The sequence below is a fragment of the Castor canadensis genome, chromosome 4 (assembly GCF_047511655.1).
Source record: "Castor canadensis chromosome 4, mCasCan1.hap1v2, whole genome shotgun sequence".
In the NCBI taxonomy this organism is placed as follows: Eukaryota; Metazoa; Chordata; class Mammalia; order Rodentia; family Castoridae; genus Castor; species Castor canadensis.
In genome coordinates this window covers 157,627,838-157,641,918 of record NC_133389.1, presented here as the reverse complement: position 1 = coordinate 157,641,918, position 14,081 = coordinate 157,627,838, and the positions used below count along the sequence as shown (strand labels likewise).

At 33.2% G+C, this 14,081-nt stretch overlaps 1 protein-coding gene across 9 annotated transcripts in view; it reads right to left on the bottom strand.

The window, feature by feature from the left end:
• Nucleotides 1–1,183: 1,183 nt before the first annotated feature.
• Nucleotides 1,184–14,081, bottom strand: part of Pikfyve (phosphoinositide kinase, FYVE-type zinc finger containing) — an 83,105-nt gene continuing 70,207 nt past the window's right edge. For 8 of the 9 annotated variants that reach the window (XM_074071590.1, XM_074071591.1, XM_074071589.1 and 5 more), the window contains 10 exons: nucleotides 13,522–13,605; nucleotides 12,562–12,659; nucleotides 10,866–11,030; nucleotides 9,104–9,163; nucleotides 8,091–8,267; nucleotides 7,286–7,389; nucleotides 6,425–6,553; nucleotides 5,081–5,342; nucleotides 4,587–4,661; nucleotides 1,184–4,355 (listed from right to left, as the gene is read on the bottom strand). In XM_074071590.1, coding sequence (XP_073927691.1) covers nucleotides 4,240–4,355; nucleotides 4,587–4,661; nucleotides 5,081–5,342; nucleotides 6,425–6,553; nucleotides 7,286–7,389; nucleotides 8,091–8,267; nucleotides 9,104–9,163; nucleotides 10,866–11,030; nucleotides 12,562–12,659; nucleotides 13,522–13,605 — 1,270 coding nt within the window. In that variant the 3' untranslated portion in view covers nucleotides 1,184–4,239. The remainder of the gene's footprint in view (nucleotides 4,356–4,586; nucleotides 4,662–5,080; nucleotides 5,343–6,424; nucleotides 6,554–7,285; nucleotides 7,390–8,090; nucleotides 8,268–9,103; nucleotides 9,164–10,865; nucleotides 11,031–12,561; nucleotides 12,660–13,521; nucleotides 13,606–14,081) is intronic. The other variant, XM_074071596.1, reaches the window with a different exon arrangement.

Sequence of the window (14,081 nt, the reverse complement as noted above, 5' to 3'; positions counted from 1 at the left end):
CAAATTGGTGAGGGGAATCTTCATTATCCGGTCTACTAATTCAAATGCCGATTTCTACTGGAAAAGCCTTCAATGCACACAGAAAGCTGTTTTATCAGCTACCTGAGCATCCACTAGCCCAGTCAAGTTGACACATAAAACTGAAAATCACATAACCTGTGATTATACACAAAATATGGTATATACATACAATGAAGTATCATTCAATTACAAAAAGGAAGGAATCTTATCACATGAACGTTGGTGAAATAAGCCAGTCATTAAAAAAACAAATACCATATGTTTCCATTCATATGAGGTATCTTAAGTAGTCAAATTCATAAAAGCAAATCAAATGGTGGTTACCTGTGATTTGGGCATGGAGGGAAAAGAGCTATTTCATTCTGCAAGATGAGAAAGTTCTGCAGACCTGTTTCATAACAATATGAATATACTTAATGCTATTGAATTGTAATTTAAAATTGGTTAAAATGGTCAATTTTGTTATACATTTTTTATCACAGTAAGGAAATATTAAAAACAAAAAGAAAAACCCTTAATTTCCTTAAGCATTGACTCAGTAATTTTATAAGAATGAATTTCCAACACAAGAGATTTCTAGGTTAATGGGGACTGAAGAACTCACTGTTTCTTCCCTGCAATCCCTACTTCTTCCACCCTATAAGAGAAAAGCAGAGGCCTTTGAGCTACAGGCACCCTCCCTTGTCAATCTGTGACCTCCACACTCCCTGCACAGTACAACCTGGTCACTTCTGGGGCAAACTCAGTGTCAGCCTCTCTACCCAGCCACTCTTACCTTTGCCCTCATGACTTCAGACCCACAACTGGACACTGAGCTAGATCCAGCTTGAGATCTGCCTCCAAGCACATAGGAAAAACTGATAGTTGAGAGCACATTCACCCACAAATTCAGCCAATCCTGCATAGAAAAGGACTTTACTTCCTTGAGTGCCCTTTTAGGAACGCTAAAAACACATGAAGAATGGGAAGACCAATACAGCCATCCATGCCTGTTATTAGCCAAAATGAACTGCGGGTTAAGTGAAAGATTTAAATTCTTCTGCTGCAAAAAGGAAGAGAATAAACAGAAGGAACAGAAAGCAACACTGGCAGGCCAGGGACTAGGTTTATGCATCAAAATTCCTTTTCTATTGTTAATTCCCTTAAGCAAATTCAAATCAAATTAGAGTAAGTAAATTCCAGTTTATTGTAAGTCCTCTTTATTTACAGTACAAGTTTCTAAAAGGTCAACATAGTTCTCTTTTAAATAACATGTCAATCATATAAAACAGCTGGACCCAAAGTACAGAAATATATACATTATAATACATTAAGTAGTTTTAATATTGTTAAGTTTTTCATATTAAATTAAAAGAGGCTATCATTATTTACAATGTTACTTCTCTAGTTTAAAATTCAATCTGTCAAAAGACAAAATGTATGGGCTTTTTTTTACAAAATTAACATAGCAGTATTAATAAAACTGCTCATGATTGTAATTTTCATTTCTATAATACACTGCACCCGTGTTACAAAACAAACAAAAAAAAGGCATTGAACTAGATGGTTTAAATACTGCATAAGTCAGTGTGTTAACACTTCAGGAAGAATGAATAAGCTCATCTGTTTCACCATCAGGCTCATTCATAATAGCTCCTCACTGGGCAATCTAAGCCAGCTTTCTACAGATAAGATTATTTTCCTTGGCAGTTTCATGTAAGCCCACTGCTTATGGGTAAAATGCCAAGAAGCTGACAGCTACAAAGCTATCAAAAAAGCTAGTGCAGTATGACTGAAAATACTCAATAAAAGCCAAAGCTAGAAAACCATTGCTGAATCAAGGAAAAACTTATATGCCACTCTGTAGGAAACTTTAAATATCTAAAAAGTACTCTCAAGAGACTACAAAAGGGCTTATAACAGCTCATTCTCCTCTTTTTTCCTTAGGCTAAGATAAGAAAAAGGTAAATCTTCTCTATTTTTTTAAATAAGTTTTGATGGCATTAAAAAGCTTCACATTTATAAATAAGATTTTTACATAAAGCAACAAGGCATAGTTATCTCATGCTACTATCAGTTATTTTCAGGATTCACATTATATTCTAAGGAAGAATTTCTAAGCATGAGATTTCTTCCTCATTCCTAATTTATCAGCATTAATATTCCCTAGGCCTTAAAAGGGAGCTCAAAAGAAGAAAACAGTCAGTCAGCGCTTAAACTGAGTAACACCTTGTATATATGGTTGTGGCCTAAAGAGAAGCAGACACTCAAAATAAATAAATTGTGCATTTCCCTTCATTAATACAAGTCTAGACATTAATTTTAAAAGGACAGATCAATCTTGCAATGCAATAGCTCTTGCTTTAGAATGTTTAACCACAAAACTACCAGACGCAGCAATACTTTAAAAAAAATAACCTTTTCTAGTAATGAGCAAGGAAAAGAAAATCATCATGCCATATTATCATCAGGAGCTATTACTATGGCGCACTCCAGCTATGTGCATGGCACAAAAAAAAAAAAAACTAAAGAACAGCCTGACTACAGCTAGGGGAAGACAACTTTCTAGTTCTACAGGAAATGAACGATAAACAGCCCTAAGCATCTTGACAGAAAAAAAAAAAAAATGGAGACAAAAAAATAAACAGCCCAGTATTTCAAATCAGACACAAAATCTTTTGTTTCTGGACACATTGAAAAGTCAGTAATGCTTCACACATCTTTCACCTCTGTACAATTCCTCTACCAGTCTTTGATATCAAAACTAAAATCATCAGTGTTTTGTGTATCTTTAAAAGGCACATACAAAAGTTTAAAAAGGGTAGGGGACTTATTGTCAGATAAGCCCTTGGTCAACTTGCGTCCAAATTCAAAATTAACCATGCTTTTAATAAGCACCAAATACCAAACTACTTCCTTCATTCTCTAAGGCAAACTTTCCAGAATGTTCCTATTTCATGTATATATTATATTCTCTGGAATTGAATACACCTAGCTTTGTTTTTCCTCTGTGAGTATTAATATGCTATTTTAGGAAGTCTGAAAACAGTGGAATCCTTAAAACTTTACAAGTTCCCAAATTATCCTTGTTACAGAAAGAAGCCAAGAGGAAGTATCCTGGGTTTACAGTATTTCCTCAAAGTTTGTCATTTTTGAAGAAGAAACAAGTTGCTAACTCTTAAACAAGTTCCCTACTAATAAGACCCATCTCTTAGTATTTCTCAGTAGCAGAACCAATGAGCATGTATAAAAAAATTAGAAAAATGGGAATGTCCATGATGGAGTCTTTAATTTTAGATACCACTTAAACTGCTGGTGTGCTAAAAGATTCTTTACCACTATAAAAAAACAATCAAGTGTTTCCTTCTTACCCAATTTCTTGGATTGCAACTAATTTATTTTTTACATTTAAAAAATCCTTCATTAATAATTCTATATGGATTCAATGATGGCACTCATTCACTGATTACATTTCCTTAAAAATGAGGAGAAAATCTAGAAAATGAGTACAATGCAGGTAAGTGCAGTTTAACATATTAATTACACTAAAGTTTTAAACAAAATTTTTAAATGCTCCCAAAAGTTTAAATTTAATGGTTGTAGTTTCCTGTGCATTCACAGAGAAGGCAGAATTTTAAAACATCAAACACACTTGAAAACAAGGTAAACTGGGAGATAACAGATCATGGCAGGATTCCCAATTTGAGGCACACTCCCCAGTAAAACAAATGTCAACATGTTTAACTCATTAATGGAATGAAGTTTTTTTTTTCTGAAGGTTTCAGAAATCCTAATAATATATAACATTAAATTATTACATATGAAACATAAAACAACTCTGCAGTTCTATAAATGCTTTCTAGGTGAAAAAATGTGTCAAATGTGATGCCAGGCTAATCATAATCTATAGTGTTTTCTTCTTCAAGCAATTAAACTAGCAAAGATGACAACACAGTTTCTCACCCTATCTACTCATCTCTAATCATAGCCCTTTGAAACGGATCAGTATTTAGCTTAAGTGAGAATATGTTCATGCAACTTCCTAATCTATAGACAGCCAATTTGCAGGTTATCTAAAACCAAAGTGCAAAACCATGGAGTTTTTACTCCAGCCAGAGAACTGAAAGGTCTTTGTATCCAGCGGTGAGTGTGATGAAGAAAAAAAACATGTCGCTAATTTTTGGTCTCTTGCTCCTATCCCCTTTTCTTCACAGTTTGTTTCAAAATATGTGCTTAGTTTCAGCAATTCAGATCCAACCCTGTCCAGTGATCTGGTACCATCAGGAAATACTTGTCCATTGCTTCACAAAACCTAGTCCTATACAACTCTGGAGAAACCACAGTTGGCATTTTACCTAAGATTATGAAAGACAAAAGAAAAAAAGCTGTTATAGGCATATAATTGATTGGGCAACTGACTTAATCAATTTTTTTTATATAAACTGCCACATGCCAGAGAAGTCCACTTATTATTTGGTTATTTTCAAAATGACAAAATCAGAGAAAACCATGACTTTTAGAATTAAAAAAAAAATCAGTAACACAGGAATAGTTTAAAGTGTAAATAAAACAAAAATTCTGTTCACCTTGTCCTCCTAAGATTCCTGTTGATTTAACAACCATCTCAAGCTTTTTGTCCCATGTAAATGTTCGGATGTAATCTAGGGGTGGAAACAGGCAGGGGAGATGAGCAGTAAAGCTACGTTAATAAACATAAGCAAATAACAATAGCAATGATCATCACTACTATTTCTATGATACTTAACTTTTACTAAGTGCTGACAATACACTAAGTGTTGTTCTAATTGTTTTCCCCACATTTATTTGCTCAATCCTTACAACAATGTCATAAGCTCTCTTTTAATGTGAATTTTTTTAATTTTTTTGGTAAAGATAATGAAAATGGAAATAAGGAAACTGAATAGAATGGACCAGAGTGAAAAATCATTATTTTTGAAATTCCAAGTGAAAATATTCAATAATTCAGTAAGATATTACTAATCCAGATTCAACAGAATCTTTAAAATTTAATTCTAGCTTCAATCATGAGCTATTAAGTGGGGTACTCCTACTGACTTACCTATAATTCCAACCACCAGCTCATTGCTAGTATCATCTCGCCCAACCAGCAAAGAATAATCTATAATGAGGTGGCTAGAAAGAAAATGGGAGTCGCTGTGGATGGAGGTTCTCAGTACAGCTTTGGAATGAGAACGAATATACAAAGGGTTGTCTCGAACCATCTTTAGGAGATTTTCATCCAGCAAGACCACATCACAACTCTCTTTTCCAGTGTCAGTTTTTACATTTCGATTCCTAAGAGAACCCTTCAAATCAAAAACCTAGCAGAAAGAAAATTCCTTGTCATTTGTGCGTTGTGACAATTTAATATAATTAAAAAGGCAGAAAGACTTCTTGTAGTCACTGCCATTATACCATTTTAAATGTAATTGCACAATTTAAACATAACTTTTACAACTTAAGTTATTAAATGCATGGTGATACAGTTGTATAAATAAATAAATACATGGTGATATAATTGTATCATATGAAATTAATACTTAGGTTCTCAATTGTTGAAATAGTTCAGACATAATCTGGTCAATTTAATCATCTTTAAGATACATTAACAATAACTCCAAATATATATTGCCTGATCATAAAGCAATATATTAAAAAAGACGCAAATAAATTTTAGGAAACTTAAAAGTTTTGATATCAAAACTATATAATTCCTTATGAAAATACAGAAGCAGCAGCAAAATTTTCTGAATACTCTGGTGGTAGGAAAAGCAATGTCAGGGAACTTGAGTACCAGAACCCATGTGACCTGGCATACATTGTACTGACCAGTGCTGCTCAGGTGTTCCCGGCTCATGATGGTTAAAGATTAAGGAGCTAGGGCCAGAATGTAAATTAGATCATTAGCCACACTGTTGAGTTCAGCTAATGCTCTTCTCATACAAACATGTTCTCAGTGAAGAAAGCAGTGCACTGTGTTACATTCAGGTACAAGCCCTTTATCTCTTCAGGCTGGAAACAGTTCAAGACCAGCATTTTGAAGAGCACTGTTGTATAATCTAGACAAACCTGAAATCTAAAAATAGCTAAGTGACTTTAAAGTACTTAATTTCTCTGAACGTCAACTAATTTATTATTAAAACTAAGATGGATGAAGTAGATCTACCTTCTTACTCTACTGTGATTCTAGAATATTGGCTGCCAAATTTTAAAACAAGTCCGTAACAATTTTTCTTTATTCTTTCTTCCAACAAATCAAAAGTTAAATTTGGCCTATTAACCAAAAATTTCTGTCTTATTAACCAATATTTATTATAAAATGTTAGTCAGATTCATTATATTCAAGAATCAGAAGTACAAAGAGTTCTCAGAGCTAATGTTTCATGTAGTCCAATATCCTTACCTGTGCCATCTTTCTCCCATAGAAAAGATTTTCCATGACAAGGAGATCTAACTTCTTCTCAGTGTTGTTCTGAGAGTTCTTGTAACCAATTCTATAAACTCCAAGAATTTTGGCCAAGGCAGTAGGCCTCTAATCAAGAAAAGATCAAAGTAAATTCTTATCAGAAAGGATTACTTATAATTTAATACTAATATGTGCATTATCCATATACTACCCAAATAGGATTTGCTATTAATATAACCAGCCAAAACTTTGAAAGGAACTTATACCCTTGAATCTCAGGAATACAGTAACAATACTCATAAAAATATTAAATCTTTAAATTCTCCAAAAGGATAACCCTTCATAGTGTTCAAATTGAAAGCATTTATTATGACATAGTAGTAATACATGTCTAATAAACATGTAACAAATTGTAACTGAAAAAAAAATCTTCATAACTTATTTATAACTTCATGGGGATGAGGGGTTCATTACAAACCAAGTGGGCAAAGCTAAGCCACTGGTTTCATTCCTTTCTAGCTAAGGGAGGCATCTCATCATTTCTCAACATGTTTAAAATTTCTTTCTCAGTAAAATTACAAATTACTAAATATGCAGCTAATTTCATCCAGTCTTAATATTTTAAGTTGATATACCAATTAAAAGCATATATAGAGATTCAGGTATAGATATACCAATTAAAAGCAACTTGCTCAAGGTCACTTGATTCCTCATTGGCATACCTCAATAGCATAACAGAGATCTAATCATGCCCTGCTCGTATCTTATCACCAGGAAAACTGCTATTAGGAATAACTTTTAAGATGTTTTTAAAAAGCCCATTAACTCTTATTATACAAAAAGATCTACAATTTCTACCTTTTGTTGAACAGCATTTGTAATATAATTGAAGTAGTGTGGTGCAAAGTCAAGGAAAGACTGAACTTCCAGACGAGGCATTTGCTTCAAAATGAATCTATCATCTAAAAGGCAAAATTTAATATTTGTTTAGTCACAATCTATCCTGCTATCTGTAACAATTTGTTCCAGAGATCCCAAATCATCTGCTTGACTTCTGTTTTTAAATGATATTTTCTGATGTCACAAAGCACAAATTTTGATGAGAGAAGAATTCTCAAGTAATTGAAATGCTGGAAGGGATCCTGAAGATTTAGATAGACAAGAACTCTGTACATTCAAAAGTAACACATCTAATTTTGTTGCTAAATGATTTACTTTTTAGAACTATTTGATAGTTTGTAAATTTCAAAAACTCCTTTGCTAACAATCCAGAATTATAGAAGTTATTATCAAGCAGCAAATCTCCTGCTATATTTTCTTAAATAATTTTGTTTTCACTGGATATAGAGAAGAGAATGCTATATATAAATGTTCATGCAATTCTATAAGTATTTCTATTTTTACCTTCTTTTATTGGTCCTGAGGTACCCGTATGAGTTTTATAGAAGTTATCTGTTTCTACTTACATTTGGAAAACTCAGAACCAGACAGTTTAGTAAGGACTTGATCAATGCCTGAGGCTAATTTTAAAAATATAGATGTATATTTTTAAATAACTATAATGGCAAAACTTTGCCAAAAGACAATACCACAATACCTCTGTTCAAGTGATTCATATATCATCTCAAGGAAAAGGATGCAGTAAATGACTGCAAAGACTTACCTTCAGTTGCATAGAAGGCAGCTCCTGATTTGCCTCCTCGGGCCTGCCAGGGTGATGAGTGGGAAAGAGAACGAATGAAATCTTCCTCACTGCTGCCCAGAATCACTTCTCGCATCTTGTGAAACTCTCCCGCGTAGTACAGTCGGCAGTAAAACTTGGCATTAGCATCAGAAAATTCTATACAGAAAAATTTTTTTTTAAAGGCAGGGGGTTAATATATCAGAAAGTAATTTTTCCACAGTCCCCAGCACCAAATACAACCACTTAGGTTTCTCCATGGTAGTATCTTTCATATGAAGTCTAAATCCCTGCTTATCACAATTTTGTTAAGGATTAGAAATCATCTGAACACTCTTACATATCTTCAAATTAATCAAAAGTAAGACCTAATTCTAATTTTACACTGGTTATTGTATTTTTATCATGATACTTCTACAGCAATTCTTAATGCTTGTCAAACTCTGTGGCTCTCAATTCCTAGTAAGAAAACATTAAGAAATAAAAGTTAAATAAAAGTATAATTTATAAATTAAAATTTGGAAAATAAATTAAATAATGTATATTTACAAACTAAATTAAATAAGCCACTTGCCAACACAGACTTATTTTTTCCTTTCTTTTTAACTTTTGATAGAGCCATTGATTTATTTGTACTTGTTTTTTTTTCCTTTGTTGTTGTGCTGGGTGGGGGTACCCTGTGGCATTGACAAAGGTTCTTACAATGTATCAAATGTATGGTACTTGGATTCGCCCCCTCCACCCAACACTGAATTAATGTCAAGAAAGCAGAGTATGTGCTGGGTATGGCAGTGCACTCAGGAGGCACGGGCAGAGCATTATGAATTCAAGACTAGCCTGGGCTACCCAGCAAGACCCCATCTCAAACAAAGAAACAAACAACAACAACAACAAAAGTACAGGACATTTATACAGTATGAAGCTAGAAGTCTGAAATAAGTTTGCTCAATTATGGTCCCTGTCTCCAAGCAGACAATATATAATTTCATACTTACGGAGTTCCACATGAGGATTTGTGAGTTGTTTCTTTTGTGTATCTCCTCCATCTAATTCATCTAAAAGGTTTAATATCATTAGTAAAGGCAAAGTGTTAGTTATCATTTTGTCTGTTGTTTTCTCCTACATATAGCAACACTATAAAAATATCCGAGTCCAGTCACTATTAAACAAGCATTAGATAGACAATTAAACTGTGTAAATGATTATAATTAAAATGTAGCAAGGTGCCAATGGTTCATGCCTGTAACTCTAAACACTTGGGAGGCTGAAATCAGGAGGACTGTGGCTTGAGGACAGCTCAGGCAAAAAAATTCTTGAGACCTTATCTCAATGGAAAAAACTGGGCATGGTGGTGCAGACCTGTCATCCCAGTTATACAGGAAGCATAAATAGGAAGAATTGTGGTCCAGGCTAACCTGGGCAAAAAGGGAGACCCTGTCTCCAAAATAACCACAGAAAAAGGGTTGGGGGTATAGCTCAAGCTGTACTGTGCTTGCCTAGCAAGCATGAGGCCCTGAGTTCAAACCCCAGTGCTACCCAAAAAAACCAAAAACTTTGTTATTTTATGAAATTTCAGTATTTACATTAAAAATAGTGACTGGAGGTTGAAAAATTTTTCTTACATTTAAGTGAATCCTGTAGTAGCAATATAGTATCTCAGCTCTTACACCAAGAATTTCCACATCTTCTTTATCAGAGTTTATGATCAGTTTCCCCAAATGTACAGAATAATGCTTCCCCAATACATTAGAGTCTTAGTAGTTATTTTTTGTATTTGATCTTTCTGACAAACCTACTACCAAATCCACTGTGTTAACTGTATATTTGGAATACATGTTAATATGTAGAAGAACAAATCATCTCCTTAAGTTTCACATTCCAAAATCATTTCTTAAACACCAAAGCCTTCTAAAAACCACATTATAAACAGATACAGCCCAAAAGCATCCTATAGAAGACTAAATTGATATCTTAATTATTAATCAGAATTTATTACAGCAGTTGCTATTTTTGGTTTGAGACAGGCTCTCTCTATAGCCCAGGCTAACTCAAGATCTACTGCCTCCACCTCCCAAGTATTGGATTATAGGCAAGTGCTATCATGCCCAACCGTAGTTGCTATTTTTAAACTACTAGTTCATGATGTAACCTATGGGTCACAAACAATTTCCCCAAAACCCAGTAATAAATATTTCACTTAGTTGCAATTACTCAACTTGCTAATGTAATGTGAAAGTAACCAGATAAGAGTAAATGTGTTCCAATAAAACTTGATTTACAAAAACAGGTCAGCAGAATATGTCAAGTACTGGTCTAACTCATGCCCAAGCATAATCAGGTAGACATTTTTTAAAATATATTTTAAAATGAAAGAAGACGTAAATAGCCACAAGAAAGAAAATATCAAAAAGGGGGTGGAATGAAAAAATTTGAATTGAATTGAATGTTAGAAATTACATAGGACAGATATTTAACATGTATTATGTTATTTAGTCCTCAACCTCAACAGACATTTTTGTCTCTTTATAGGTATAGAAACTAAGGACTTCTGGTTTTACCACACAGTAAGTGATAGCAATGACTTCTGAAACTAAAAGGACTTTCCAAGTGCCATGCTATTTTAGACTATCACATTAAAGAGTGAGAACAGAGGGAATGCCCTAGTTTCAGCAAAAAATTGTCTACTTAAGCCTATAAGAAACATATGAAACTTAAGAAAATAAAGCCTTGTAAGCACATTCAGTCTACTTAACACACCTTGTGGCTCAATGCCTTGATTCTCCGTCCCCTCCTTGCCCGTCTGCCCAACGTGGTAGTAAGCACTATCTGCTCCACGTAAGGTCTCTCTCTTCTGTGAAGAGAGATCAGGGCTTTTCCCTGCTGTCCCTCTGAAGAAGGACAACATTCCAGAAGCCTTTTTAACTAAAAATAAGAGGCAACATATTAATTTTAAATATAGGTCACTGCAAATGGAAAATATAAAATTTTCAACTTATTCCTTTGTTGGCAGTAACCATTATGTAAGGCTAGTAAATCTGAGTTACATAGATACTTTCACTGGCACAGATTATTACATATGCTATTGTTGTTTTTGAGTAGTTTAGTGCCCTTATTATTATCAGAAACAGGAGAGCAATGCTCAGCAAGTTGAATGTCAAAATATGAAAAATTCTCCAAAAAGCCTTTCAAAACTGTCTTTCAATAGCAGTCATAATATCTTCAGCAACAAGAGTAAATTTCAATTGAGTTCTGCAATATAATTTAAGCAAACACAAAGCAATTTCATAAACTAAAAAAACTGAGTTAAAGGTAACATCTTTCATCTTTTTGCTCCTATATTTTAACACAGGAAAACATTTTGTTTACAGCATCTTTCAAAAAACAAATACCATAGGATGACCGAGAATTTACCAAAGCTTGCTCTTTACTTTCATTTCTGGTTTTGAGTTTCATTCATTATACTATTAGTGTGTATAATCTAATACCGTTAAGTTCATCAATTATAAATCCTCCGAAAATGTCAATAATAAAAGTGCTTAATAACCTACATGGATCCTAACACAACTCTAATTTTTATAGAGGTAGTGATGTGTAGAGAACAGGAAGTGGATCATGATTTGTATAAGCCAACCAGGACAATACTGCCTCTACTTTCTTGGTCTCCTTTGCAGTTAGTGGTGGCTGTAAGAGTTACTTCTGACAATAAGACTGAAGGTGGGCACAGTTAATGCACTTATAATAAAAAGAGAACAACTGAACTTGCACCACTCTTCTGTTTCAAATGTAAATAAAACTGTAATATTCTTGTCTATGAGGAAAACTTAAGAGAATTAAAGAGAAACCATTCCTCTGTGACAACACTGAGTAGTTCAACCAATGCCAGGAACTACCTACCTTCAAGAATGGTTATTTTAGAAAAATAAATCATTTGTTTGAGCTCTTACACTCAACTGAACTGTCTGTCAACTTGTAGCCAAATGCATTGCTAACTGACAAAGTTAACAAGACCCAAGTTCAAATCCCAGCTCCACCTCTAACTGTCTAATCTTGAGCAGGTTAATTTAAATCTTAACTTCCTTCAAAAAATGGAGATATGTCAAATATTCCTTATGTGGTTATGGTGGAGATTAAAGAAGATAACATGACTATTTTCACAGTGACTATAATACTACAAAACTGAAAAGAAAAATGCAAGTTATTAAATTTCTAAGGTTGTACATTTTAAACTGAAAGCTCTAAGAAGATAGATCCTCCTTTTCTGCATATACTAAGAGGCTTCTAAGAGTTTCAGATTCAATATTTTTGCACCCACATTAAAGGTAAACAATCAAAGAAGAAAAAAACATATAAGTCCATATTATATTTCAAAGATCAGAAGTAGTAAGTCTTTGCCAGATGATATTTATAATCATGAATAAAACAATTATAAATCCTTATGCATTTGTAAGCTTACTTGATTGTGGTTCTGCTTCAGCTGTACGGTTTGTCTGTCCTCCACTAATTTCAGGTAATCTAATAGGGCTGCTACTCTTTGGTCTGTTATCTAATGCACTAAAATGAAAAAAAAAAGGAAAAACTGGTTTTAAACTATTCAGACAAAAAATAACAACCATTCTAATTCCTACACCTAATTCACTCCTCACCTAACCCTAATCATAACATCAGAAATATGATTTATAATTTAGATAAATATAGGTTGCAATATGGAAGAAAAAGTCTTGAAATATCTGCTGAACTTAAGAAAATAAAGTGCTATAACTAAAAAAAAATGTATGAAAGCATAGACTATATTTTCCCCCAATCTATTAGAACTATATCGGTACCGAAAAGTCAATCACAGAAAATATCACTCTACTCACAATTATAACAATTCAGATGAAATTTTATCAGGTTAGTAAATAAAGTTGGAATATCTACTTCAGTAATAAGCCTGTGACAGTTTCAGTCTAAAATACTGAACACGCTAAATAAACCAGTTTTACTGTTTGTTTTTCAAATATTAAAATCTTCAGTTACTATAGAAAATTCACAAACACTTAAAATTATAAAACCACAAAGTATTGTAATAAAGTTGTTGTTTTTTAAATGAAAAAATTATATTTGAAAAATTATTATCTGAAAAAGTTATATTTTTTAAATATAATTTATTGTCATATTTTTCAAAAATGATGCAAGTTCAAATTTGCAATACACATTGAACTGTTATGGCAATTGGTAGAAAACTACATCTTAAGGGACTGTTTAAAGTCTTTTGTTATATTTTTTTGTTGTCTTGATTACTGGCTGAAATGAATACCATTATCTGTATCCAAGAAATTTTTATACTGATAATATGCTACAATAGAACTGAAGTGCAAGAACACAGAAAATGATGTAGCTAAACTAAAATACACATTATTTAATCATGAATCACCTATTTGTTGCAAGCCCTTCTTCAGCACTGTTCCACAGAGTTGCTTTAGACAATTCCTCTAAGGCATTTCGGTATTCTTTACAACTTTGGGTAGAAATAAGTTGAAAAATGTTAAACATTAAGCTCTTCTTTTGAAATGTATTATAAGCTTTAGAATAAGATCTGCATTATAGAAACACAATCATTTTAAGTATCCATAATTAAGTACATTTGGGTTAGCAAAAATGATCAAGTACCAGATTCAAGAGAAAAGTCAGTATCTTCACAGAGAATAATACAAAAAACAACCCACCAACTCACAAACCAGTACCAATAACCTTAACAATGGTCAAAAAAAAAAATATCTGAGTTAAAAGTGCTAGGGATGTAGCTCAGTGGTGGAGTGCTTGCCTGGCAGCCCTGGGTTGGATCCCCACCACTGAAAAAAAAAAAATTCCTAGTTACTAATACTTAGATTAAATGAGGTAAGTTAAAAATATGAAACATCAAGATTTAGTAGAATAGAGAGTAAAGAAACTTGACAGTGCTTTCCACTTATAGGTACTAAACTTTAAGAAAAA